The sequence below is a fragment of the Heptranchias perlo genome, chromosome 12, assembly GCF_035084215.1.
Source record: "Heptranchias perlo isolate sHepPer1 chromosome 12, sHepPer1.hap1, whole genome shotgun sequence".
NCBI classification, from domain to species: Eukaryota; Metazoa; Chordata; class Chondrichthyes; order Hexanchiformes; family Hexanchidae; genus Heptranchias; species Heptranchias perlo.
The window spans coordinates 4554469-4578193 of NC_090336.1; the positions used below are offsets into that span (position 1 = coordinate 4554469).

At 43.2% G+C, this 23725-nt stretch overlaps 1 protein-coding gene across 1 annotated transcript in view; it reads left to right on the forward strand.

The window, feature by feature from the left end:
- Positions 1 to 13128, forward strand: part of LOC137327658 (tetraspanin-4-like) — a 314133-nt gene extending 301005 nt beyond the window's left edge. The window contains exons 6-7 of the mRNA XM_067993460.1: positions 591 to 674; positions 13060 to 13128. Coding sequence (XP_067849561.1) covers positions 591 to 674; positions 13060 to 13128 — 153 coding nt within the window. The remainder of the gene's footprint in view (positions 1 to 590; positions 675 to 13059) is intronic.
- Positions 13129 to 23725: the final 10597 nt, after the last annotated feature.

Sequence of the window (23725 nt, forward strand, 5' to 3'; positions counted from 1 at the left end):
TTCTTTATTCTCCATTATTAATTCCCCAGACTCACTCTCTAGAGGACCAATGCTCACTTTACTTACTCTCTTCCTTTTGAAATACCTGTAGAAACTCTTACTATCTGTTTTTATATCTCTCGCTAGCTTTCTCTCATGCTCTAATTTCTCCCTCTGTATTATTCTTTTAGTCATTCTTTGCTGGTTTTTACATTCTGACCAATCTTCTGACCTGCCACTAATCTTCGCGGAATTGTATGCTTTTTCTTTCAATTTGATACTATCTTTAACTTCCTTCGTTAGCCATGGATGGTACATCCTTCCCCTAGAGTCTTTCTTTCTCACTGGAATGTATCTTTGCTGAGTGTTATGAAATATCTCATTAAATGTCTGCCACTGCATCTCTACTGACCTATCCCTTAACCTAATTTCCCAGTTCACTTTATCCAGCTCTGTCTTCATGCCCTCATATTTGCCCTTATTTAGGTTTGAAACACTAGACTTAGACTTGCTCTTCTCTCCCTCAAACTGAATGTGAAATTCAGCTCCGCACGAAATATAGCTCCACACTGGAGTCTGGTAGTAATGGGCAGCTGTGTCCTTTTCAACAGGCCTGCTACGAAAGAGTCAAGATGTGGCTTCAGGACAACCTGCTGGCAGTGGGGATCTTCGGACTTTGTACAGCCCTGGTCCAGGTAAGTCATTTTACTGCCAAGCACCGTTTGCAGCTGAGAGTCGGTTTCTCTTGGTCCATTTCTCGTGTTTCCCCGTTCCTGGAGTTGCTGAACTCAAACATTTTTCCCCCTTTCGCACATCCGCTCTGGAAAACGTAAGGAACGGCTCTGCTGTGTTGCCGGGAATTAATTATCCACCGTCCAAGGTTGAAGCCGACCCCACAAAGTTGTCCCCTGAAGCCCAGTGGGAATGGTATCACTCGGTCACTGGGAGGTGCCATCCAATGACATCTCACCGAGTCGAGGGTGAATGACAGCCGCCCGCCTGATGATGGCAGCCGGGTGGCGATGTGAATCAGCTGGCACCAGCCCTGCCCGTGGTGTGTTACAGAGCGATATTTGTTGAAGAGACGATTGACTGGCAGCTCTTGAGGTTCCCTCTCCCCAATCTAAAAAGGATCTGTCAGGACAATGTGATGGACAGGGGACAGGGTGGTGAGTTTCCATGTGATTTAAATCATTGTGTTGTGCCAAATTAAAAGGGAAACACACGTTCTCAATCGCCCCCTGTCTTTTGTCCAAATGTTTCCCTGTCCAGAAAGAGCTCTGTTTCACTAGGTGATGGTTTCACAGCCTCTGATACCATGCCCAGTACTCATTTTTTGTGTCTGAGCCCGAGCAGAGGTTCGGCAGCCCATTCCCAGGTATCATGGCCAGGTGAGCCGTGCCTTCGAACAGACTGTCCGACAGGGGTGACACAGGCCCTGCTCGTCACCTGTCGATCCTGCACCTGCGAGAAGGAAGGTCCCTCTTTATACTGTACTGTAATCTCTATATCTGGTCCCTCTTTATACTGTACTGTAATCTCTATATCTGGCCCCTCTTTATACTGTACTGTAATCTCTATATCTGGTCCCTCTTTATACTGTACTGTAATCTCTATATCTGGTCCCTCTTTATACTGGACTGTAATCTCTATATCTGGTCCCTCTTTATACTATACTGTAATCTCTATATCTGGCCCCTCTTTATACTGTACTGTAATCTCTATATCTGGCCCCTCTTTATACTGTACTGTAATCTCTATATCCAGTCCCTCTTTATACTGTACTGTAATCTCTATATCCGGTCCTCTTTATACTGTACTGTAATCTCTATATCTGGTCCCTCTTTATATTGTACAGTAATCTCTATATCCAGCCCCTCTTTATACTGTTCTGTAATCTCTATATCTGGTCCCTCTTTATATTGTACTGTAATCTCTATATCTGGTCCCTCTTTATACTGTACTGTAATCTCTATATCTGGCCCCTCTTTATACTGTACTGTAATCTCTATATCTGGTCCCTCTTTATACTGTACTGTAATCTCTATATCTGGCCCCTCTTTATACTGTACTGTAATCTCTATATCTGGTCCCTCTTTATACTGTACTGTAATCTCTATATCCAGCCCCTCTTTATACTGTACTGTAATCTCTATATCTGGTCCCTCTTTATACTGTACTGTAATCTCTATATCCAGTCCCTCTTTATACTGTACTGTAATCTCTATATCCGGTCCTCTTTATACTGTACTGTAATCTCTATATCTGGCCCCTCTTTATACTGTACTGTAATCTCTATATCTGGTCCCTCTTTATACTGGACTGTAATCTCTATATCTGGTCCCTCTTTATAAGGTACTGTAATCTCTATATCTGGCCCCTCTTTATACTGTACTGTAATCTCTATATCTGGCCCCTCTTTATACTGTACTGTAATCTCTATATCCAGTCCCTCTTTATACTGTACTGTAATCTCTATATCCGGTCCTCTTTATACTGTACTGTAATCTCTATATCTGGTCCCTCTTTATATTGTACTGTAATCTCTATATCCAGCCCCACTTTATACTGTTCTGTAATCTCTATATCTGGTCCCTCTTTATATTGTACTGTAATCTCTATATCTGGTCCCTCTTTATATTGTACTGTAATCTCTATATCTGGTCCCTCTTTATATTGTACTGTAATCTCTATATCCGGCCCCTCTTTATACTGTACTGTAATCTCTATATCTGGCCCCTCTTTATACTGTACTGTAATCTCTATATCTGGTCCCTCTTTATATTGTACTGTAATCTCTATATCTGGTCCCTCTTTATATTGTACTGTAATCTCTATATCTGGTCCCTCTTTATATTGTACTGTAATCTCTATATCTGGTCCCTCTTTATATTGTACTGTAATCTCTATATCTGGTCCCTCTTTACATTGTACTGTAATCTCTATATCCAGCCCCTCTTTACACTGTACTGTAATCTCTATATCCGGCCCTCTTTATACTGTACTGTAATCTCTATATCTGGTCCCTCTTTATACTGTTCTGTAATCTTTATATCCGGTCCTCTTTATATTGTTCTGCAATCTCTAAATCCAGCCCCACTTTATCCTGTCTTTTAATCTCTATATCCAGTCCCTCTTCATACTGTAATCTCTATATCTGGCCCCTCTTTATACTGTACTGTAATCTCTATATCCAGCCTCTCCTTATACTGTACTGTAATCTCTATATCCAGCCCCTCTTTATACTGTACTGTAATCTCTGTATCTGGCCCTCTTTATATTGCACTGTAATCTCAATATCTGGCCCTCTTTATATTGCAGTGTAATCTCTATAACTGGCCCCTCTTTATACTGTACTGTAATCTCAGTATCTGGCGATCTTTATATTGCACTGTAATCTCTATTAATGGCCCTCTTTATACTGTACTGTAATCTCTATGATCAGCCCATCTTTATACTGTACTGCAAGCTCTATATCCGGCCCTCTTTATACTGTAATCCCTATATCCGGTCCCTCTTTATATTGCACTGTAATCTCTACACCGAGCCCCATTTAATACCGTACTGTAATCGCTATATCTGGCCCCTCTTTATACTGTACTGTAATCTCTATATATGGCCCCTCTTTATACTGTACTGTAATCTCTATATCTGGCCCCTCTTTATACTGTACTGTAATCTCTATATCTGGCCCCTCTTTATACTGTACTGTAATCTCTATATCCAGTCCCTCTTTATACTGTACTGTAATCTCAATACCTGGCCCCTCTTTATACTGTACTGTAATCTCGATATCCGGTCCCTCTTTACACTGTGCTGTAATCTCTATATCTGGCCCCTCTTTATACTGTACTGTAATCTCTATATCTGGCCCCTCTTTATACTGTACTGTAATCTCTATATCTGGCCCCTCTTTATACTGTACTGTAATCTCTATATCTGGTCCCTCTTTATACTGTACTGTAATCTCTGTATCTGGCCCCTCTTTATACTGTACTGTAATCTCTATATCTGGCCCCTCTTTATACTGTACTGTAATCTCTATATCTGGCCCCTCTTTATACTGTACTGTAATCTCTATATCTGGCCCCTCTTTATATTCTACTGTAATCTCTATATCTGGCCCCTCTTTATTCTGCACTGTAATCTCTATATCTGGCCCCTCTTTATACTGTACTGTAATCTCTATATCTGGCCCCTCTTTATATTGTACGGTAATCTCTATATCTGGCCCCTCTTTATACAGCACTGTAATCTCTATATCTGGCCCCTCTTTATACTGTACTGTAATCTCTATATCTGGCCCCTCTTTATACTGTATTGTAATCGTTATATCTGGCCCCTCTTTATACTGTACTGTAATCTCTATATCTGGCCCCTCTTTAGACTGTACTGTAATCTCAACATATGGCCCCGCTTTATACTGTACTGTAATCTCTATATCTGGCCCCTCTTTAGACTGTACTGTAATCTCTATATCTGGCCCCTCTTTATACTGTACTGTAATCTCTATATCTGGCCCCTCTTTATACTGTACTGTAATCTCAATATCTGGCCCCTCTTTATACTGTACTGTAATCTCTATATCTGGCCCCTCTTCATACTGTACTGTAATCTCTATATCTAGCCCCTCATTATACTGTACTGTAATCTCTATATCTGGCCCCTCTTTATACTGTACTGTAATCGCTATATCTGGCCCCTCTTTATACTGTACTGTAATCTCTATATCTGGCCCCTCTTTATACTGTACTGTCATCTCAATATCTGGCCCCTCTTTATACTGTACTGTAAACTCTATATCTGGTCCCTCTTTATACTGTACTGTAATCTCTATATCTGGTCCCTCTTTATACTGTACTGTAATCTCTATATCCGGCCCCACTTTATACTGTACTGTAATCTCTATATCTGGCCCCTCTTTATACTGTACTGTAATCTCTTTCTCTGGCCCCTCTTTATACTGTACTGTAATATCTATATCTGGCCCCTCTTTATACTGTACTGTAATCTCTATATCTGGTCCCTCTTTATACTGTACTGTAATCTCTATATCTGGTGCCTCTTTATACTGCACTGTAATCTCTATATCTGGTCCCTCTTTATACTGTACTGTAATCTCTATATCTGGCCCCTCTTTATACTGTACTGTAATCTCTATATCTGGCCCCTCTTTATACTGTACTGTAATCTCTATATCTGGACCCTCTTTATACTGTACTGTAATCTCTATATCAGGCCCCTCTTTATACTGTACTGTAATCTCTATACCTGGCCCCTCTTTATACTGTACTGTAATCTCTATATCCGGCCCATCTTTATACTGTACTGTAATCTCTATATCTGGCCCCTCTTTATACTGTACTGTAATCTCTATATCTGGCCCCTCTTTATACTGTATTGTAATCGTTATATCTGGCCCCTCTTTATACTGTACTGTAATCTCTATATCTGGTCCCTCTTTATACTGTACTGTAATCTATATATCTGGCCCCTCTTTATACTGTACTGTAATCTCTATATCTGGCCCCTCTTTATACTGTACTGTAATCTCTATATCTGGCCCCTCTTTATACTGTACTGTAATCTCTATATCTGGCCCCTCATTATACTGTACTGTAATCTCTATATCTGGCCCCTCTTTATACTGTACTGTAATCTCTATATCTGGCCCCTCTTTATACTGTACTGTAATCTCTATATCTGGCCCCTCTTTATACTGTACTGTAATCTCTATATCTGGCCCCTCTTTATATGGTACCGTAATCTCAATATCTGGCCCCTCTTTATACTGTACTGTAATCTCTATATCTGGCCCCTCTTTATACTGCACTGTAATCTCTATACCTGGCCCCTCTTTATACTGTACTGTAATCTCTATATCTGGCCCCTCTTTATACTGTACTGTAATCTCTATATCTGGCCCCTCTTTATACTGTCCTGTAATCTCTATATCTGGCCCCTCTTTATACTGTACTGTAATCTCTATATCTGGCCCCTCTTTATACTGTAATGTAATCTCTATATCTGGCCCCTCTTTATACTGTACTGTCATCTCTATATCTGGCCCCTCTTTATACTGTACTGTAATCTCTCTATCCAGTCCCTCTTTATACTGTACTGTAATCTCAATATCTGGCCCCTCTTTATACTGTACTGTAATCTCTATGTCTGGCCCCTCTTTATACTGTACTCTAATCTCTATATCCGGTCCCTCTTTATACTGTACTGTAATCTCTATATCCAGCCCCTCTTTATACTGTACTGTAATCTCTATATCTGGCCCCTCTTCATACTGTACTGTAATCTCTATATCTTGTCCCTCTTTATACTGTACTGTAATCTCTATGTCCAGTCCCTCTTTATACTGTACTGTAATCTCTATATTTGGCCCCTTTTTAGACTGTACTGTAATCTCTATATCTGGCCCCTCTTTATCCTGTACTGTAATCTCTATATCCGGCCCCTCTTTATACTGTACTGTAATCTCTATATCCAGCCCCTCTTTATACTGTACTGCAATCTCTATATCTGGCCCCTCTTTACACTGTACTGTAATCTCTATATCTGGCCCCTCTTTATACTGTACTGTAATCTCTATATCTGGACCCTCTTTATACTGTACTGTAATCTCTATATCTGGCCCCTCTTTATACTGTACTGTAATCTCTATATCTGGCCCCTCTTTATACTGTACTGTAATCTCTATATCTGGCCCCTCTTTATACTGTACTGTAATCTCTATATCTGGCCCCTCTTTATACTGTACTGTAATCTCTATATCTGGCCCCTCTTTATACTGTACTGTAATCTCTATATCTGGCCCCTCTTTATATGGTACCGTAATCTCAATATCTGGCCCCTCTTTATACTGTACTGTAATCTCTATATCTGGCCCCTCTTTATACTGCACTGTAATCTCTATATCTGGCCCCTCTTTATACTGTACTGTAATCTCTATATCTGGCCCCTCTTTATACTGTACTGTAATCTCTATATCTGGCCCCTCTTTAGACTGTACTGTAATCTCTATATCTGGCCCCTCTTTATACTGCACTGTAATCTCTATATCTGGCCCCTCTTTATACTGTACTGTAATCTCTATATCTGGCCCCTCTTTATACTGTACTGTAATCTCTATATCTGGCCCCTCTTTAGACTGTACTGTAATCTCTATATCTGGCCCCTCTTTATACTGTACTGTAATCTCTATATCTGGCCCCTCTTTATACTGTAATGTAATCTCTATATCTGGCCCCTCTTTATACTGTACTGTAATCTCTATATCTGGCCCCTCTTTATACTGTACTGTAATCTCTCTATCCAGTCCCTCTTTATACTGTAATGTAATCTCAATATCTGGCCCCTCTTGATACTGTACTGGAATCTCTATGTCTGGCCCCTCTTTATACTGTACTGTAATCTCTATATCCGGTCCCTCTTTATACTGTACTGTAATCTCTATATCCAGCCCCTCTTTATACTGTACTGTAATCTCTATATCTGGCCCCTCTTCATACTGTACTGTAATCTCTATATCCTGTCCCTCTTTATACTGTACTGTAATCTCTATGTCCAGTCCCTCTTTATACTGTACTGTAATCTCTATATTTGGCCCCTTTTATACTGTACTGTAATCTCTATATCTGGCCCCTCTTTATCCTGCACTGTAATCTCTATATCCGGCCCCTCTTTATACTGTACTGTAATCTCTATATCCAGCCCCTCTTTATACTGTACTGTAATCTCTATATCTGGCCCCTCTTTATACTGTACTGTAATCTCTATATCTGGCCCCTCTTTATACTGTACTGCAATCTCTATATCTAGCCCCTCTTTACACTGTACTGTAATCTCTATATCTGGCCCCTCTTTATACTGTACTGTAATCTCTATATCTGGACCCTCTTTATACTGTACTGTAATCTCAATATCTGGCCCCTCTTTATACTGTACTGTAATCTCTATATCCGGTACTCTTTATATTGTACTGTAATCTCTATATCCAGTCCCTCTTTATACTGTACTGTAATCTCTATATCCAGTCCCTCTTTATACTGTACTGTAATCTCTATATCCAGTCCCTCTTTATACTGTACTGTAATCTCTATATCTGGCCCCTCTTTATACTGTACTGTAATCTCTATATCTGGCCCCTCTTTATACTGTACTGTAATCTCTATATCTGGCCCCTCTTTATACTGTACTATAATCTCTATATCTGGCCCCTCTTTATACTGTACTGTAATCTCTATATCTGGCCCCGCTATATATTGTACCGTACTCTCTATATCTGGCCCCTCTTTATACTGTACTGTAATCTCTATATCTGGCCCCTCTTTATACTGTACTGTAATCTCTATATCTGGTCCCTCTTTATACTGTACTGTAATCTCTATATCCAGTCCCTCTTTATATTGTACTGTAATCTCTATATCCAGTCCCTCTTTATACTGTACTGTAATCTCTATATCCGGTACTCTTTATATTGTACTGTAATCTCTATATCCAGTCCCTCTTTATACTGTACTGTAATCTCTATGTCCAGTCCCTCTTTATACTGTACTTTAATCTCTATATCCAGTCCCTCTTTATATTGTACTGTAATCTCTACATCCAGTCCCTCTTTATACTGTACTGTAATCTCTATATCTGGTGCCTCTTTATACTGTACTGTAATCTCTATATCTGGCCCCTCTTTATACTGCACTGTAATCTCTATATCTGGTCCCTCTTTATACTGTACTGTAATCTCTATATCTGGCCCCTCTTTATACTGTACTGTAATCTCTATATCTGGCCGCTCTTTATACTGTACTGTAATCTCTATATCTGGACCCTCTTTATACTGTACTGTAATCTATATATCAGGCCCCTCTTTATACTGTACTGTAATCTCTATATCTGGCCCCTCTTTATACTGTACCGTAATCTCTATATCCGGCCCCTCTTTATACTGTACTGCAATCTCTATATCTGGCCCCTCTTTATACTGTACTGTAATCTCTATATCTGGCCCCTCTTTATACTGTACTGTAATCTCTATATCTGGCCCCTCTTTATACTGTATTGTAATCGTTATATCTGGCCCCTCTTTATACTGTACTGTAATCTCAATATCTGGCCCCTCTTTATACTGTACTGTAATCTCTATATCTGGTCCCTCTTTATACTGTACTGTAATCTCTATATCTGGCCCCTCTTTATACTGTACTGTAATCTCTATATCTGGCCCCTCTTTATACTGTACTGTAATCTCTATATCTGGCCCTCTTTATACTGTACTGTAATCTCTATATCTGGTCCCTCTTTATACTGTACTGTAATCTCTATATCTGGCCCCTCTTTATACTGTACTGTAATCTCTATATCCAGTCCCTCTTTATACTGTATTGTAATCTCTATATCTGGTCCCTCTTTATACTGTACTGTAATCTCTATATCTGGCCCCTCTTTATACTGTACTGTAATCTCTATATCCAGTCCCTCTTTATATTGTACTGTAATCTCTATATCCAGTCCCTCTTTATACTGTACTGTAATCTCTATATCTGGCCCCTCTTTATACTGTACTGTAATCTCTATATCCAGTCCCTCTTTATACTGTACTGTAATCTCTATATCCAGTCCCTCTTTATACTGTACTGTAATCTCTATATCCAGTCCCTCTTTATACTGTACTGTAATCTCTATATCCAGTCCCTCTTTATATTGTACTGTAATCTCTATATCTGGCCCCTCTTTATACTGTACTGTAATCTCTATATCCAGTCCCTCTTTATACTGTACTGTAATCTCTATATCCAGTCCCTCTTTATACTGTACTGTAATCTCTATATCCAGTCCCTCTTTATATTGTACTGTAATCTCTATATCCAGTCCCTCTTTATACTGTACTGTAATCTCTATATCCAGTCCCTCTTTATACTGTACTGTAATCTCTATATCCAGTCCCTCTTTATACTGTACTGTAATCTCTATATCCAGTCCCTCTTTATACTGTACTGTAATCTCTATATCCAGTCCCTCTTTATACTGCACTGTAATCTCTATATCTGGTCCCTCTTTATAATGTACTGTAATCTCTATATCCAGTCCCTCTTTATACTGTACTGTAATCTCTATATCTGGTCCCTCTTTATACTGTACTGTAATCTCTATATCTGGCCCTTCTTTATACTGTACTGTAATCTCTATATCTGGCCCCTCTTTATACAGTACTGTAATCTCTATATCTGGCCCCTCTTTATACTGTACTGTAATCTCTATATCTGGCCCCTCTTTATACTGTACTGTAATCTCTATATCTGTCCCCTCTTTATACTGTACTGTAATCTCTATATCTGGCCCCTCTTTATACTGTACTGTAATCTCTATATCCAGCCCCTCTTTATTCTGTTCTGTAATCTCTATATCCAGCCCCTCTTTATACTGTACTGTAATCTCTATATCTGGCCCCTCTTTATACTGTACTGTAATCTCTATATCCAGTCCCTCTTTATACTGTACTGTAATCTCTATATCCAGCCCCTCTTTATACTGTACTATAATCTCTATATCCAGTCCCTCTTTATACTGTACTGTAATCTCTATATCTGGCCCCTCTTTATACTGTACTGTAATCTCTATATCCAGTCCCTCTTTATACTGTAATCTCTATATCCAGTCCCTCTTTATCCTGTACTGTAATCTCTATATCCAGCCCCTCTTTATACTGTACTGTAATCTCTATATCCAGCCCCTCTTTACACTGTACTGTAATCTCTATATCCAATCCCTCTTTATACTGTACTGTAATCTCTATATCTGGCCCCTCTTTATACTGTACTGTAATCTCTATATCCAGTCCCTCTTTATACTGTACTGTAATCTCTATATCTGGCCCCTCTTTATACTGTACTGTAATCTCTATATCCAGTCCCTCTTTATACTGTACTGTAATCTCTATATCCAGTCCCTCTTTATACTGTACTGTAATCTCTATATCCAGCCCCTCTTTATACTGTACTGTAATCTCTATATCCAGCCCCTCTTTATACTGTACTGTAATCTCTATATCCAGTCCCTCTTTATACTGTACTGTAATCTCTATATCCAGTCCCTCTTTATACTGTACTGTAATCTCTATATCTGGTCCCTCTTTATACTGTACTGTAATCTCTATATCTGGCCCCTCTTTATACTGTACTGTAATCTCTATATCCAGCCCCTCTTTATACTGTACTGTAATCTCTATATCCAGCCCCTCTTTATACTGTACTGTAATCTCTATATCCAGTCCCTCTTTATACTGTACTGTAATCTCTATATCCAGTCCCTCTTTATACTGTACTGTAATCTCTTTGTCCAGTCCCTCTTTATACTGTGCTGTAATCTCTATATCTGGCCCCTCTTTATATTGTACTGTAATCTCTATATCCAGTCCCTCTTTATACTGTACTATAATCTCTATATCCAGTCCCTCTTTATACTGTACTGTAATCTCTATATCCAGTCCCTCTTTATACTGTACTGTAATCTCTATATCCAGTCCCTCTTTATACTGTACTGTAATCTCTATATCTGGCCCCTCTTTATACTGTACTGTAATCTCTATATCCAGTCCCTCTTTATACTGTACTGTAATCTCTATATCCAGCCCCTCTTTATACTGTACTGTAATCTCTATATCCAGCCCCTCTTTATACTGTACTGTAATCTCTATATCTGGCCCCTCTTTATACTGTACTGTAATCTCTATATCCAGTCCCTCTTTATACTGTACTGTCATCTCTATATCCAGCCCCTCTTTATACTGTACTGTAATCTCTATATCCAGTCCCTCTTTATACTGTACTGTAATCTCTATATCCGGCCCCTCTTTATACTGTACTGTAATCTCTATATCTGGCCCCTCTTTATACTGTACTGTAATCTCTATATCCAGTCCCTCTTTCTACTGTACTGTAATCTCTATATCCAGTCCCTCTTTATACTGTACTGTAATCTCTATATCCAGTCCCTCTTTATACTGTACTGTAATCTCTATATCTGGCCCCTCTTTATACTGTACTGTAATCTCTATATCCAGCCCCTTTTTATACTGTACTGTAATCTCTATATCCAGTCCCTCTTTATACTGTACTGTAATCTCTATATCTGGCCCCTCTTTATACTGTACTGTAATCTCTATATCCAGTCCCTCTTTATACTGTACTGTAATCTCTATATCTGGCCCCTCTTTATACTGTACTGTAATCTCTATATCCAGTCCCTCTTTATACTGTACTGTAATCTCTATATCCAGTCCCTCTTTATACTGTACTGTAATCTCTATATCCAGCCCCTCTTTATACTGTACTGTAATATCTATATCCAGCCCCTCTTTATACTGTACTGTAATCTCTATATCCAGTCCCTCTTTATACTGTACTGTCATCTCTATATCCAGTCCCTCTTTATACTGTACTGTAATCTCTATATCTGGTCCCTCTTTACATATACTGTAATCTCTATATCCAGTCCCTCTTTATACTGTACTGTAATCTCTATATCCAGCCCCTCTTTATACTGTACTGTAATCACTATATCCAGCCCCTCTTTATACTGTACTGTAATCTCTATATCCAGTCCCTCTTTATACTGTACTGTAATCTCTATATCCAGTCCCTCTTTATACTGTACTGTAATCTCTATATCCAGTCCCTCTTTATACTGTACTGTAATCTCTATATCTGGCCCCTCTTTATATTGTACTGTCATCTCTATATCCAGTCCCTCTTTATACTGTACTGTAATCTCTATATCTGGTCCCTCTTTATACTGTACTGTAATCTCTATATCCAGCCCCTCTTTATACTGTACTGTAATCTCTATATCCGGTCCCTCTTTATACTGTACTGTAATCTCTATATCCAGTCCCTCTTTATACTGTACTGTAATCTCTATATCCACTCCCTCTTTATACTGTACTGTAATCTCTATATCCAGCCCCTCTTTATACTGTACTGTAATCTCTATATCCAGCCCCTCTTTATATTACAGTGTAATCTGCAGTTTCCCATGTCGTCACTGATGAATTTCTTGTCTTGCTCTCCTCAGGTTGTGGGGCTGACCTTTGCCATGACGATGTACTGTCAGGCAGTGACAGCGGACACCTACTACGCCTAGAGACCCTGACCCCCCTGCCACGCTGCTCTCTCCACGTGATACAGTCGGGGTGAGCTGGCGTGCCTGCTCCGATTCCTTCATGATATCCTTCCTCACCTGATATCCCCGAGGACTCGATCCGATCAATGGATAATGTTGTTTTAATCCTCCCTCGGAAGCAACAATCGCCTGCGGCCAATGGAGACACGGATACTCAACTGATTGACAGTGGTATTGGCTTTGAAGATTTGTGTGAGAGTGAGGGGTGGGCATGAGTTACACAGACAGTGGGAGGGCTTCTTTAGGGGAACAAGGCTTGTGCAAGGATGACTATGGAAGAACGTGCTGGAAGTTAGAAGGGAATTCTTTGGGGTTGGGAGATGAGGTGGCCAGAGGGATCTGCAAAAGAGACAGAGTAAGTGAAAAGAATCTATTAGTGACACTGACTTTGGTACTTCCAGTCACTGTCAGTATAACAGAGGCAAGGTGGCAGCAAACCCCACAGAAACATGCCCCATTTTGGGACAGGGAAAAATGAATTTTCAGAGTTCAACGTGTAATTTTGCAAACTGCATATTTGACCAAATATATAAACCACGGAATAAGTAACTTGGACGTGACAGTTGGTGTGCTGCTGCTCGAGAAACAGACTGCTCCTTTCGTCACTCCTTGAATTGGTCTGGTCTGGCCTGGCCTGGCCTGATCTGGTCTGGCCCGGCCTGGTCTGATCTGGTCTGGCCTGGCCTGGTCTGGTCTGGTCTGGCCTGGTCTGGTCTGTTCTGATCTGGTCTGGCCTGGCCTGGTCTGATCTGGTCTGGCCTGGCCTGGTCTGGTCTGGTCTGGCCTGGTCTGGTCTGTTCTGATCTGGTCTGGCCTGGCCTGGTCTGATCTGGTCTGGCCTGGCCTGGTCTGATCTGGCCTGGCCTGGTCTGGTCTAGTCTGGCCTGATCTGGTCTGGTCTGGCTTGGCCTGATCTGGTCTGGCCTGGTCTGGTCTGATCTGGTCTGGTCTGATCTGATCTGATCTGGCCTGGCCTGGTCTGATCTGGTCTGGCCTGGCCAATGGTGATTGCTCAAGCTCCCGCTTGCAGATTTCCTTCAGCATCATCACCCAACACTTCAGGAGGACTCACCCCACATGCAGGAACTGGCAATGACTCCTCCCAGGAGCAGATACCGGACACTGAGGTATCCATGAGGGTGTGTAACACTCAGCCATCGCAGCTGGAGAAAGGTGACAAATATAAACCTGTGCTGTGAATTACACATAGCATTCCCTTACACTTCTTTCGATAGCTTTCAAAACTGTGACCTTCCCCCGCTGCTGCTGTCATCTTCTGCTTGGCCACCATCACTGAGGCCTTTTGGTGACATGAAGCCGGCAAGGAATGAATCCAATGCCATTACCAGAACAGTGCCGGCTGACAGAAACAGGCTGCCGGAACCACCGAAAAATGCACCAAATTCTTGGCTTTGAACCCTCGAGAGCATGCCACTAGATTTATAAACTAAAAACCAAAGTACACTTCAATAACAATTTTTCACAATTTAAAAAAACACTCTGAGGAGATTGCAGATAACAGAGCACAGAGTGTTGACAGGGCCGTTACAATCAAGGGCCATCCATGGAATACGAGTCTGACGTTCGGGTAATCACAAGGGTCAGCTCTCCATCCACCGATAGAGCGTGCAGGGACAGTGACATTACCATCGGTTACAGTGTGTAGAGACAGTGACTTTACCATCGGTTACAGTGTGTGGGGACAGGGACTTTACCATCGGTTACAGTGTGTAGAGACAGGGACTTTACCATCGGTTACAGTGTGTAGGGACAGTGACTTTACCATCGGTTACAGTGTGTAGAGACAGGGACTTTACCATCGGTTACAGTGTGTAGAGACAGGGACTTTACCATCGGTTACAGTGTGTAGGGACAGTGACATTACCATCGGTTACAGTGTGTGGGGACAGTGACATTACCATCAGTTACAGTGTGTAGAGACAGTGACTTTACCATCGGTTACAGTGTGTAGAGACAGGGACTTTACCATCGGTTACAGTGTGTAGAGACAGTGACTTTACCATCGGTTACAGTGTGTGGAGACAGGGACTTTACCATCGGTTACAGTGTGTAGAGACAGGCACTTTACCATCGGTTACAGTGTGTAGAGACAGGGACTTTACCATCGGTTACAGTGTGTAGGGACAGGGACTTTACCATCGGTTACAGTGTGTGGAGACAGGGACTTTACCATCAGTTACAGTGTGTTGAGACAGTGACTTTACCATCGGTTACAGTGTGTAGAGACAGGGACTTTACCATCGGTTACAGTGTGTAGGGACAGGGACTTTACCATCGGTTACAGTGTGTGGGGACAGGGACTTTACCATCGGTTACAGTGTGGAGAGACAGTGACTTTACCATCGGTTACAGTGTGTAGAGACAGGGACTTTACCATCGGTTACAGTGTGTAGAGACAGTGACTTTACCATCGGTTACAGTGTGTGGGGACAGGGACTTTACCATCGGTTACAGTGTGTGGGGACAGGGACTTTACCATCGGTTACAGTGTGTGGGGACAGTGACTTTACCATCGGTTACAGTGTGTAGAGACAGTGACTTTACCATCGGTTACAGTGTGTGGGGACAGGGACTTTACCATCGGTTACAGTGTGTAGAGACAGGGACTTTACCATCGGTTACAGTGTGTAGAGACAGGGACTTTACCATCGGTTACAGTGTGTAGAGACAGTGACTTTACCATCGGTTACAGTGTGTGGGGACAGTGACTTTACCATCGGTTACAGTGTGTAGGGACAGGGACTTTACCATCGGTTACAGTGTGTAGAGACAGTGACTTTACCATCGGTTACAGTGTGTAGAGACAGTGACTTTACCATCGGTTACAGTGTGTGGGGAGAGGGACTTTACCATCGGTTACAGTGTGTATAGACAGGGACTTTACCATCGGTTACAGTGTGTGGGGAGAGGGACTTTACCATCGGTTACAGTGTGTAGAGACAGTGACTTTACCATCGGTTACAGTGTGTATAGACAGGGACTTTACCATCGGTTACAGTGTGTGGAGACAGGGACTTTACCATCGGTTACAGTGTGTGGGGACAGTGACTTTACCATCGGTTACAGTGTGTAGAGACAGGGACTCTACCATCGGTTACAGTGTGTAGAGACAGGGACTTTACCATCGGTTACAGTGTGTGGGGACAGGGACTTTACCATCGGTTACAGTGTGTAGAGACAGTGACTTTACCATCGGTTACAGTGTGTGGGGACAGGGACTTTACCATCGGTTACAGTGTGTAGAGACAGTGACTTTACCATCGGTTACAGTGTGTGGGGACAGGGACTTTACCATCGGTTACAGTGTGTAGAGACAGTGACTTTGCCATCGGTTACAGTGTGTAGAGACAGGGACTTTACCATCGGTTACAGTGTGTAGGGACAGGGACTTTACCATCGGTTACAGTGTGTAGAGACAGTGACTTTACCATCGGTTCCAGTGTGTAGAGACAGTGACTTTACCATCGGTTACAGTGTGTGGGGAGAGGGACTTTACCATCGGTTACAGTGTGTAGGGACAGGGACTTTACCATCGGTTACAGTGTGTAGAGACAGTGACTTTACCATCGGTTACAGTGTGTAGAGACAGTGACTTTACCATCGGTTACAGTGTGTGGGGAGAGGGACTTTACCATCGGTTACAGTGTGTAGAGACAGGGACTTTACCATCGGTTACAGTGTGTAGGGACAGTGACATTACCATCGGTTACAGTGTGTGGGGACAGTGACATTACCATCGGTTACAGTGTGTGGGGACAGTGACATTACCATCGGTTACAGTGTGTAGAGACAGTGACTTTACCATCGGTTACAGTGTGTAGAGACAGGGACTTTACCATCGGTTACAGTGTGCAGAGACAGGGACTTTACCATCGGTTACAGTGTGTAGAGACAGTGACTTTACCATCGGTTACAGTGTGTAGAGACAGGGACTTTACCATCGGTTACAGTGTGTAGAGACAGGGACTTTACCATCGGTTACAGTGTGTAGAGACAGTGACTTTACCATCGGTTACAGTGTGTAGAGACAGTGACATTACCATCGGTTACAGTGTGTAGAGACAGTGACTTTACCATCGGTTACAGTGTGTAGGGACAGTGACATTACCATCGGTTACAGTGTGTGGGGACAGTGACATTACCATCGGTTACAGTGTGTAGAGACAGTGACTTTACCATCGGTTACAGTGTGTAGAGACAGGGACTTTACCATCGGTTACAGTGTGTAGAGACAGGGACTTTACCATCAGTTACAGTGTGTAGGGACAGGGACTTTACCATCGGTTACAGTGTGTAGGGACAGTGACATTACCATCGGTTACAGTGTGCAGAGACAGGGACTTTACCATCGGTTACAGTGTGTAGGGACAGAGACTTTACCATCGGTTACAGTGTGTAGAGACAGGGACTTTACCATCGGTTACAGTGTGTAGAGACAGGGACTTTACCATCGGTTACAGTGTGTAGAGACATGGACTTTACCATCGGTTACAGTGTGTAGAGACAGTGACTTTACCATCGGTTACAGTGTGTGGAGACAGTGACTTTACCATCGGTTACAGTGTGTGGGGACAGTGACATTACCATCGGTTACAGTGTGTAGAGACAGGGACTTTACCATCGGTTACAGTGTGTAGAGACAGTGACTTTACCATCGGTTACAGTGTGTGGAGACAGTGACTTTACCATCGGTTACAGTGTGTAGAGACAGTGACTTTACCATCGGTTACAGTGTGTGGAGACAGTGACTTTACCATCGGTTACAGTGTGTGGGGACAGGGACTTTACCATCGGTTACAGTGTGTAGGGACAGTGACTTTACCATCGGTTACAGTGTGTAGAGACAGTGACTTTACCATCGGTTACAGTGTGTAGAGACAGTGACTTTACCATCGGTTACAGTGTGTAGAGACAGTGACTTTACCATTGGTTACAGTGTGTAGAGACAGTGACTTTACCATCGGTTACAGTGTGTAGAGACAGTGACTTTACCATCGGTTACAGTGTGTGGAGACAGGGACTTTACCATCGGTTACAGTGTGTAGGGACAGGGACTTTACCATCGGTTACAGTGTGTGGGGACAGTGACTTTACCATTGGTTACAGTGTGTAGAGACAGTGACTTTACCATCGGTTACAGTGTGTAGAGACAGGGACTTTACCATCGGTTACAGTGTGTAGGGACAGTGACTTTACCATTGGTTACAGTGTGTAGAGACAGTGACTTTACCATCGGTTACAGTGTGTAGAGACAGGGACTTTACCATCGGTTACAGTGTGTAGGGACAGGGACTTTACCATCGGTTACAGTGTGTAGAGACAGTGACTTTACCATCGGTTACAGTGTGTGGGGACAGTGACTTTACCATCGGTTACAGTGTGTAGAGACAGTGACTTTACCATCGGTTACAGTGTGTGGGGACAGGGACTTTACCATCGGTTACAGTGTGTAGAGACAGGGACTTTACCATCGGTTACAGTGTGTAGAGACAGGGACTTTACCATCGGTTACAGTGTGTAGAGACAGGGACTTTACCATCGGTTACATTGTGTAGGGACAGTGACTTTACCATCGGTTACAGTGTGTCGAGACAGGGACTTTACCATCGGTTACAGTGTGTAGGGACAGGGACTTTACCATCGGTTACAGTGTGTAGAGACAGGGACTTTACCATCGGTTACAGTGTGTAGAGACAGGGACTTTACCATCGGTTACAGTGTGTAGAGACAGGGACTTTACCATCGGTTACAGTGTGTAGAGACAGGGACTTTACCATCGGTTACAGTGTGTAGGGACAGTGACTTTACCATCGGTTACAGTGTGTGGGGACAGGGACTTTACCATCGGTTACAGTGTGTGGGGGCAGTGACTTTACCATCGGTTACAGTGTGTAGGGACAGGGACTTTACCATCGGTTACAGTGTGTAGGGACAGGGACTTTACCATCGGTTACAGTGTGTAGGGACAGTGACTTTACCATCGGTTACAGTGTGTGGGGACAGTGATATTACCATCGGTTACAGTGTGTGGGGACAGGGAATTTACCATCGGTTACAGTGTGTAGAGACAGGGACTTTGCCATCGGTTACAGTGTGTAGAGACAGGGACTTTACCATCGGTTACAGTGTGTAGAGACAGGGACTTTACCATCGGTTACAGTGTGTAGAGACAGTGACTTTACCATCGGTTACAGTGTGTGGGGACAGGGAATTTACCATCGGTTACAGTGTGTAGGGACAGGGACTTTACCATCGGTTACAGTGTGTAGAGACAGGGACTTTACCATCGGTTACAGTGTGTAGAGACAGGGACTTTACCATCGGTTACAGTGTGTAGGGACAGGGACTTTACCATCGGTTACAGTGTGTGGAGACAGGGACTTTACCATCAGTTACAGTGTGTAGAGACAGTGACTTTACCATCGGTTACAGTGTGTAGAGACAGGGACTTTACCATCGGTTACAGTGTGTAGGGACAGGGACTTTACCATCGGTTACAGTGTGTGGGGACAGGGACTTTACCATCGGTTACAGTGTGGAGAGACAGTGACTTTACCATCGGTTACAGTGTGTAGAGACAGGGACTTTACCATCGGTTACAGTGTGTAGAGACAGTGACTTTACCATCGGTTACAGTGTGTGGGGACAGGGACTTTACCATCGGTTACAGTGTGTGGGGACAGGGACTTTACCATCGGTTACAGTGTGTGGGGACAGTGACTTTACCATCGGTTACAGTGTGTAGAGACAGTGACTTTACCATCGGTTACAGTGTGTGGGGACAGGGACTTTACCATCGGTTACAGTGTGTAGAGACAGGGACTTTACCATCGGTTACAGTGTGTAGAGACAGTGACTTTACCATCGGTTACATTGTGTAGAGACAGTGACTTTACCATCGGTTACAGTGTGTGGGGACAGGGACTTTACCATCGGTTACAGTGTGTAGAGACAGGGACTTTACCATCGGTTACAGTGTGTGGGGACAGGGACTTTACCATCGGTTACAGTGTGTAGAGACAGGGACTTTACCATCGGTTACAGTGTGTGGGGACAGGGACTTTACCATCGGTTACAGTGTGTAGAGACAGGGACTTTACCATCGGTTACAGTGTGTAGAGACAGTGACTTTACCATCGGTTACAGTGTGTATAGACAGGGACTTTACCATCGGTTACAGTGTGTGGAGACAGGGACTTTACCATCGGTTACAGTGTGTGGGGACAGTGACTTTACCATCGGTTACAGTGTGTAGAGACAGGGACTCTACCATCGGTTACAGTGTGTAGAGACAGGGACTTTACCATCGGTTACAGTGTGTGGGGACAGGGACTTTACCATCGGTTACAGTGTGTAGAGACAGTGACTTTACCATCGGTTACAGTGTGTGGGGACAGGGACTTTACCATCGGTTACAGTGTGTAGAGACAGTGACTTTACCATCGGTTACAGTGTGTGGGGACAGGGACTTTACCATCGGTTACAGTGTGTAGAGACAGTGACTTTGCCATCGGTTACAGTGTGTAGAGACAGGGACTTTACCATCGGTTACAGTGTGTAGGGACAGGGAATTTACCATCGGTTACAGTGTGTAGAGACAGTGACTTTACCATCGGTTACAGTGTGTAGAGACAGTGACTTTACCATCGGTTACAGTGTGTGGGGAGAGGGACTTTACCATCGGTTACAGTGTGTAGGGACAGGGACTTTACCATCGGTTACAGTGTGTAGAGACAGTGACTTTACCATCGGTTACAGTGTGTAGAGACAGTGACTTTACCATCGGTTACAGTGTGTGGGGAGAGGGACTTTACCATCGGTTACAGTGTGTAGAGACAGGGACTTTACCATCGGTTACAGTGTGTAGGGACAGTGACATTACCATCGGTTACAGTGTGTGGGGACAGTGACATTACCATCGGTTACAGTGTGTGGGGACAGTGACATTACCATCGGTTACAGTGTGTAGAGACAGTGACTTTACCATCGGTTACAGTGTGTAGAGACAGGGACTTTACCATCGGTTACAGTGTGCAGAGACAGGGACTTTACCATCGGTTACAGTGTGTAGAGACAGTGACTTTACCATCGGTTACAGTGTGTAGAGACAGGGACTTTACCATCGGTTACAGTGTGTAGAGACAGGGACTTTACCATCGGTTACAGTGTGTAGAGACAGTGACTTTACCATCGGTTACAGTGTGTAGAGACAGTGACATTACCATCGGTTACAGTGTGTAGAGACAGTGACTTTACCATCGGTTACAGTGTGTAGGGACAGTGACATTACCATCGGTTACAGTGTGTGGGGACAGTGACATTACCATCGGTTACAGTGTGTAGAGACAGTGACTTTACCATCGGTTACAGTGTGTAGAGACAGGGACTTTACCATCGGTTACAGTGTGTCGAGACAGGGACTTTACCATCAGTTACAGTGTGTAGGGACAGGGACTTTACCATCGGTTACAGTGTGTAGGGACAGTGACATTACCATCGGTTACAGTGTGCAGAGACAGGGACTTTACCATCGGTTACAGTGTGTAGGGACAGAGACTTTACCATCGGTTACAGTGTGTAGAGACAGGGACTTTACCATCGGTTACAGTGTGTAGAGACAGGGACTTTACCATCGGTTACAGTGTGTAGAGACATGGACTTTACCATCGGTTACAGTGTGTAGAGACAGTGACTTTACCATCGGTTACAGTGTGTGGAGACAGTGACTTTACCATCGGTTACAGTGTGTGGGGACAGTGACATTACCATCGGTTACAGTGTGTAGAGACAGGGACTTTACCATCGGTTACAGTGTGTAGAGACAGTGACTTTACCATCGGTTACAGTGTGTGGAGACAGTGACTTTACCATCGGTTACAGTGTGTAGAGACAGTGACTTTACCATCGGTTACAGTGTGTGGAGACAGTGACTTTACCATCGGTTAAGTGTGTGGGGACAGGGACTTTACCATCGGTTACAGTGTGTAGGGACAGTGACTTTACCATCGGTTACAGTGTGTAGAGACAGTGACTTTACCATCGGTTACAGTGTGTAGAGACAGTGACTTTACCATTGGTTACAGTGTGTAGAGACAGTGACTTTACCATCGGTTACAGTGTGTAGAGACAGTGACTTTACCATCGGTTACAGTGTGTGGAGACAGGGACTTTACCATCGGTTACAGTGTGTAGGGACAGGGACTTTACCATCGGTTACAGTGTGTGGGGACAGTGACTTTACCATTGGTTACAGTGTGTCGAGACAGTGACTTTACCATCGGTTACAGTGTGTAGAGACAGGGACTTTACCATCGGTTACAGTGTGTAGGGACAGTGACTTTACCATTGGTTACAGTGTGTAGAGACAGTGACTTTACCATCGGTTACAGTGTGTAGAGACAGGGACTTTACCATCGGTTACAGTGTGTAGGGACAGGGACTTTACCATCGGTTACAGTGTGTAGAGACAGTGACTTTACCATCGGTTACAGTGTGTGGGGACAGTGACTTTACCATCGGTTACAGTGTGTAGAGACAGTGACTTTACCATCGGTTACAGTGTGTGGGGACAGGGACTTTACCATCGGTTACAGTGTGTAGAGACAGGGACTTTACCATCGGTTACAGTGTGTAGAGACAGGGACTTTACCATCGGTTACAGTGTGTAGAGACAGTGACTTTACCATCGGTTACAGTGTGTAGAGACAGGGACTTTACCATCGGTTACAGTGTGTAGGGACAGTGACTTTACCATCGGTTACAGTGTGTGGGGACAGGGACTTTACCATCGGTTACAGTGTGTGGGGGCAGTGACTTTACCATCGGTTACAGTGTGTAGGGACAGGGACTTTACCATCGGTTACAGTGTGTAGGGACAGTGACTTTACCATCGGTTACAGTGTGTGGGGACAGTGATATTACCATCGGTTACAGTGTGTGGGGACAGGGAATTTACCATCGGTTACAGTGTGTAGAGACAGGGACTTTGCCATCGGTTACAGTGTGTAGAGACAGGGACTTTACCATCGGTTACAGTGTGTGGAGACAGGGACTTTACCATCGGTTACAGTGTGTAGAGACAGGGACTTTACCATCGGTTACAGTGTGTGGGGACAGGGACTTTACCATCGGTTACAGTGTGTAGAGACAGGGACTTTAGCATCGGTTACAGTGTGTAGAGACAGGGACTTTACCATCGGTTACAGTGTGTGGAGACAGTGACTTTACCATCGGTTACAGTGTGTAGGGACAGGGACTTTACCATCGGTTACAGTGTGTGGGGACAGGGACTTTACCATCGGTTACAGTGTGTAGGGACAGGGACTTTACCATCGGTTACAGTGTGTAGAGACAGGGACTTTACCATCGGTTACAGTGTGTGGAGACAGGGACTTTACCATCGGTTACAGTGTGTGGGGACAGGGACTTTACCATCGGTTACAGTGTGTGGGGACAGTGACTTTACCATCGGTTACAGTGTGTGGGGACAGGGACTTTACCATCGGTTACAGTGTGTAGAGACAGGGACTTTACCATC